The sequence below is a fragment of the Rhopalosiphum maidis genome, chromosome 4 (genome assembly GCF_003676215.2).
Source record: "Rhopalosiphum maidis isolate BTI-1 chromosome 4, ASM367621v3, whole genome shotgun sequence".
Lineage (NCBI taxonomy): Eukaryota > Metazoa > Arthropoda > Insecta > Hemiptera > Aphididae > Rhopalosiphum > Rhopalosiphum maidis.
In genome coordinates this window covers 45,592,912-45,598,667 of record NC_040880.1, presented here as the reverse complement: position 1 = coordinate 45,598,667, position 5,756 = coordinate 45,592,912, and the positions used below count along the sequence as shown (strand labels likewise).

The following is a 5,756-nucleotide window of genomic DNA, read 5'->3' as shown; positions in this document are numbered from 1 at the left end:
AGAAAATAATTGTTTAATTTCTTGTAGTGGCTTGACTTTTAATAAAATTGTGTAATACTGTAGTTTTAATTTACTAGTATAATATTTCCAATTTTTGATAGCTGTCAGCCGATGGAAATAGACAATAGAGAATGGATATATTTTCTAATTTTATACTGCATACTGTATTCTTTAATAATTATTTTGTAGAGTGTGGATGGTTAAGATGGGATAGTCATGGTTTATACATTATACGGTTTAGTTTAGTCTCCATGGTTTCTGTTGGTCACATTGTGCGGTATATGTAAATTATTATGTATCTTACAATTGATCAGACTGTTACGGTGTAAGCTTTCCAGTTCTTTGTTTCTTTTTTTTTTAATATTAAAAATGTTATAAGTTTTTATTTTTCATTTCATTTTCTTTTTCCCCTCTTCTGTTGCATTGTCCCTTTTCATCTCTGGAGCGTCCAGTCGTAAATTATCACTCAAATTCATCATACAAGTAGACATAATGTTAATCTTATTGATCACTTATAAAATGTGTTGTTGATGTATGAACTACCTATACATAATTACTCTGGACTTGATTATAAGGTAAGGTTGTTTAAATTGTACATCAAAATGTGGAATGGATCTCCAATTTTTCTTGAGTATTTCTACATTCAATACCTTGCTGGATGTTCACAGTCTAGTAAATACAATGCACATAACTAACCATAAACAACAGGGCCATGGACGAACAATCTACTCGTCTGGTGCATAACTCGACAATCCGCACCAGAATGGCCATTCCTAACATCAAAATGACTAATCCAATTAAAAAACTGGTCAGTAAACAAAGAAAACGTTATACTGAAGATGGGTTCAACCTCGATTTGACTTGTATCCTTTGTATTTACAATTGATTGATTATTTTATGAACTAAAAGTATCTACTTATATTGCAAACAAATATATGTTTAGAATATTTCTTTCTGTTAACAAGTTTGTATTATATTATAATTATCATACTTTTTTTTTTATATTTTTTATTAACCCTTAATTTGAAAATGTGAACTAAATTACATAATTCAATTCTATTTGAATTAATTACATTTTCTTATATAGAAGTGAAAAATAAATCTTTCCATGTAATTAACTTATACTTTAATAATAAATTAATAGTTATACACAAGAACACTTTAAACTACATGTTTGATTAATTATATTAGTTTACTCATATCATTAAAGAATTATTTGATTTCACGCCTTTATAATATGTAATATGTTTGTTAATCAATGAAATGTATAAAGAATTAACTGATCTCTGTTGATAATATAAATAATGTTAATGTTTTACAAGGTTTAATAATAAACACTCAATAAATATATTTTACATAATTTAAAGTAACAAATATTGCTATTTTTTATTCTTATAATGTTCTTACTTTTTTAAACAACAATATATATTATTAATTTCATATAAGCAAAATATTTTTCTAATAATTTTCATATAGTAAATTTGTTATAAGCTTATTACGTATCTATAAGCAATTAACTTACTACGAGCTCAAGTTTATTTTTATACATAGTAATTCCAAATAAATACTTAGGATATATAGAATTAAAAAATAAAAATGTATAGTGTCAAGTTATTATGAAAAGTAAAAACTTAAAAAATGATAGTGACAAAATAGATTTATTTAATTTAAATGATTCTTTTTAATTATTTTGAACTATAGTAAATTTTTTTTTTCAAAAATGAGTAACCTAGTATATAGTTTCTAATTATAGATGTATTTTTTAATTTCAACAAAATTTTCAAATAAGTACTCAATAGTTAAAACTATTTTATTTATTTTACTAAAGCTATTTGAATAAGTAGTACTAGTTTAGTGTTCCGTACAAACATTGTTTATTAAATGATATAAATTTATTTATTATATCTATTGAATTTCATCTTACTAAATGTGTAAAACTATCTTTAAAAAATTATAAGTAAATAATAGTTGATACAAAGTAGTAGAATCTTACTTCTACTTAAGTTTTCTCAAAATTTTCCTTAATTTATATGATTAGACATTCTACATAATGTGATAGCAATGGGATTTCCTGCAGAAAATTTAGAAGGTGTAGTCTACCGAAATCATATAGATGATGTAAGCAGACTCCTTGATCAGAAACATCCTAATCATTATAAAATATATAATCTGTAAGTATCTATTTGATTAAAATTTGTTTATTTTTTTTTTAATAATAATTCAATCTTGTATTTTTAGTTGTTCAGAACGATCTTATGATTCTCGGAAATTCCACCAGCGTGTAGCTACCTACCCATTTCAAGATCATAATCCACCTAGTATTGAGGTGATTAAACCTTTTTGTGAAGATGTTCATCAATGGCTCGATAAAGACAGTAGAAATGTAGCTGCTGTACATTGTAAAGCTGGAAAGGTATAATTTAGTTTTTCAAGTAATATATTTATTTATTATTGATTCATTAATTAATTTTTTTATTATTTTTAGGGCCGAACTGGTGTAATGATATGTTGCTATTTAATACATAGTTTACAATGTTTATCAGCAGAAGATGCTCTTAATTACTATGGCCAAAAAAGAACATTTGATAAAAAGGTATTATTTATTATATTTTTAAATTAAAAAAGATAAAATTTTATCATATATTTATACAGTTTTTAGTGTGATATTTGAGTAAAATGTGTTTCATTTAGAATTTAATTATTAAAATAAAATATAATGCATTACATTTTCAATGACATTTCACAAAAATAAATTAAAATGATGTTAATAATATATCAAACTTTTTTGAATTGTGTAGCATGCAATTGTGTCTTGGCTATTGATTCCTTGATTAAAATTTAAATTAATTTAATTTTTAATGTAAAGTATGTATACATACATAAACTTTGTTTCATTTATTTCTAGGGTGTCACTATTCCCAGCCAAAGGAGATATGTCAACTATTATGCATTGTTAGTTGAAAAAAATTTAAACTACAAGCCTGTGGTATTAACAGTAAAGGAAATAAAATTAGATCCAGTACCTAATATTTTCAATTCGGGGCAAACATGTAAGTATATAATTGTATTATTTACCAACATTATTTTGTAAGTATATTGCTTAAAATGTATATTATATTTTTAGGTATCCGTTTAGTAATATCAGAATGGATAAATGGAGATAGTTCAAAAATCAGAAAAGTATATTCATCTGATGTACAAGATATGCGGCGTAATGCTTCTGATGTAACAATTCGTTTAACACAAATGACCCAAGTCCTTGGAGATGTGAAAGTAGAGTGTTACAATAAACATAAAATGAAGAAAAAGGTATAAATTTAAAAGCGTTTTTATTAATTAATATTTTAACATATATCAACTTAAAATATTATATATTTATTTATTCATTTACAATTTTCTTTGTAAAGTATTTAACGTTTTCTAAAGTAAAATTTATCTAAATAAATTTATTAATTTTTATATCTATCATGTGTGTTGTTGTGTTTGGCCATTTTGAAATGAATTTTCATTTTTTTAAATTGAATTCATTTCATTTATTGTTTCTGATATACGCAGGTACACACACATATATCACTAAAATATAGGCGGTATGTCAAAAGGACGTAAGCATTATCACATTTTACAGACAATCCAAAATGTTACAACAGTGTTTATTTTATTTCAATCCATAATATTATAAGTTAATATTCTAATTTACCGAAATATTTAAAATTCAATTTTTAAATAAATTATTTTATCTTTTTTATTGTAGATTAATTTAAATTTGTTTCTTGTTTAATTATTTCATTATATACAAACTAAGAATTAAATACTAAACAAGTATTTATTATAAGTAATTGGTATAAAATGTTTATTATATGCTCTAACATAAATTATAATTATAATATTGATATTTAAGGTAGGGTAGCATTTTAATTTTTTTTTTATAATTTAAAAGAAAATTTTTCAAAAATAATAGTGGATACTAATTATAATATTAAATAATATTGTTTTTATTTAATAAGAGTTTTTATATATTTAGTATTGTATTATTGTTTCAGGAAAAACTATTTCATTTCTGGTTTAATACTTTTTTCGTTTGTGAACCAGCTATTACTGAAAATGGTAATAGAGAAAATAAGCATTGTGGCCAGCAAGAAAAAACTGTTCATACTAATAGTATGGACGATTCAACTAACTTTCGATTTCCAAATAATCAAATGCGGTAAGTTTATAAATTGTCTTAATGTAGACATTTAATATTTATATAACTAACTATTATATAGTAAAATTTACTCATGGTGTTTTTTTTTTATGAAGTTATCCATATACTTTTTAGTAACATGAACTGTTTAGTACTTTAAAGTATTATGAAATTATTTATAATGAAATATAATTGTGATTTTATATATTTATGTATTAGTACAAACTCTATTGGTCATGTGGGTGGAAATGATAATCGCCTGTTGACATTAAACATGAACAAATGGGAATTGGATGGCCATAAAGATAAACAAAATAAACTTTTTAGCGCGGACTTCCATGTAAGTTTATTATTTGAACGTACTGATGTTTCTGAACCAGTTGTTGGTGAAACACTATCAGAAAGTGAATCAAGTAGTTGTACAACAGCTGAAGAAGAAGAAGATGGATGGGAATCTGGTCAGTGATTTATACAAAAACATAATTAGCATATTAAAAAATAAGAATTAATGAAAAAATAATTTTATTATTCTTTTAAAATATTTCTCATCTAGGCTATCGCTTTAATTACCTGTCTCATTAGGCTTGTGGAAAATATTAGTATAATATACACATGAACAAACTGTCACTTGTGTATCATTTTGTAACTATTATTTTCCCTTGTATATACTTTAATTTTTAAAATGAACATTTTCTTTATATAAAAATCAAATTTGATATAATTAATATTTTTATTCTTGTTTGAACGTTTTAGTAAAACGCTATCATCCCTAATTATTGTTGTGTAGTATTTTTTTAGAATAATGATTGGTGAAGGCCGCTTTATTCTCTCCCTTAGGCTTTCGTAAACCTGTCGCTTGAGCACAATACACCTGATGGCGTAGATGCAAATGTGATTGTGTTTCCGGTGGTTCTAGGCGAGTCGACGTATCTGTAAGATATTGGGAGTGCCACAAACAGAAGACGAACAACATAAACGTATTTTTATATGTATATGTATATCTATATATGTATATAATAACTGCAAGTTAATGTTTTTTTTTTAAGTTAAAAATTTATATAGATTATAACAATTATTATAGTCTGGATTTTAAAAACTCCTCCATAATTAGGCATACACTCGCCTATTTTATTATTTTTATAGTACAAAGAAAATAAAGTTTTAATTCTGATAACTTTATTAAAAATTTATTTTTTATTTTCGTGTTCATCTGTTAATTTTTATTTATATGTCTTTTTTTTTAAGTCTTCCAATGTTGCCATTGAATAAAATAAAATGGACTTAGGAACAATGTTTTTTTTTTTTTAATTTTTTTATGTTATAATATTTATTTATATATTAATGATTAGAATATAAACTATTCTGTAAAAGTTATAGCCTACTATTTCATGTTTAATAGGATTGTTGCCATGGTTTTACATTTATTTACCAGTATTATTATAATTTTTTTTTCACTCATTAATCTATAAAACGAATAATAGTACAACACAAGAACAATTTAATATTGTATATTTTGTTGTTATATTTTAATGCATAAAAAGTTTGACATATAATTTCTATAAAATCATTATAT

At 23.9% G+C, this 5,756-nt stretch overlaps 1 protein-coding gene across 3 annotated transcripts; it reads left to right on the top strand.

Annotated features, from left to right (window-relative positions):
• Positions 1-355: 355 nt before the first annotated feature.
• On the top strand, positions 356-5,406 carry LOC113555800 (phosphatidylinositol 3,4,5-trisphosphate 3-phosphatase and dual-specificity protein phosphatase PTEN). Of its 3 annotated transcripts, none has more exons than XM_026960352.1 (10): positions 356-575; positions 669-863; positions 2,039-2,171; positions 2,239-2,413; positions 2,486-2,593; positions 2,906-3,050; positions 3,125-3,309; positions 4,041-4,204; positions 4,403-4,641; positions 4,971-5,406. In XM_026960352.1, the coding sequence occupies exons 2-10, from the start codon at positions 713-715 to the stop codon at positions 4,979-4,981; spliced, it is 1,311 nt and encodes a 436-aa protein (XP_026816153.1). In that variant the 5' UTR covers positions 356-575; positions 669-712; the 3' UTR covers positions 4,982-5,406. The 3 variants fall into 3 exon arrangements, with proteins under 3 accessions (XP_026816153.1, XP_026816151.1, XP_026816150.1); XM_026960350.1 differs by having other exon boundaries at positions 5,100-5,405; XM_026960349.1 differs by having other exon boundaries at positions 357-575; positions 5,021-5,405.
• Positions 5,407-5,756: the final 350 nt, after the last annotated feature.

What these genes read in the sequence shown, in the direction of transcription:
- LOC113555800 (XM_026960349.1), top strand. Translation starts at nt 713, where the DNA reads ATGGACGAACAATCTACTCGTCTGGTGCATAACTCGACAATCCGCACC. An exon ending in CATTATAAAATATATAATCT is followed by an intron (nt 2,172 to 2,238) that starts GTAAGTATCTAT and finishes TTGTATTTTTAG; the next exon opens with TTGTTCAGAACGATCTTATG. An exon ending in TTTCCAAATAATCAAATGCG is followed by an intron (nt 4,205 to 4,402) that starts GTAAGTTTATAA and finishes TTTATGTATTAG; the next exon opens with TACAAACTCTATTGGTCATG.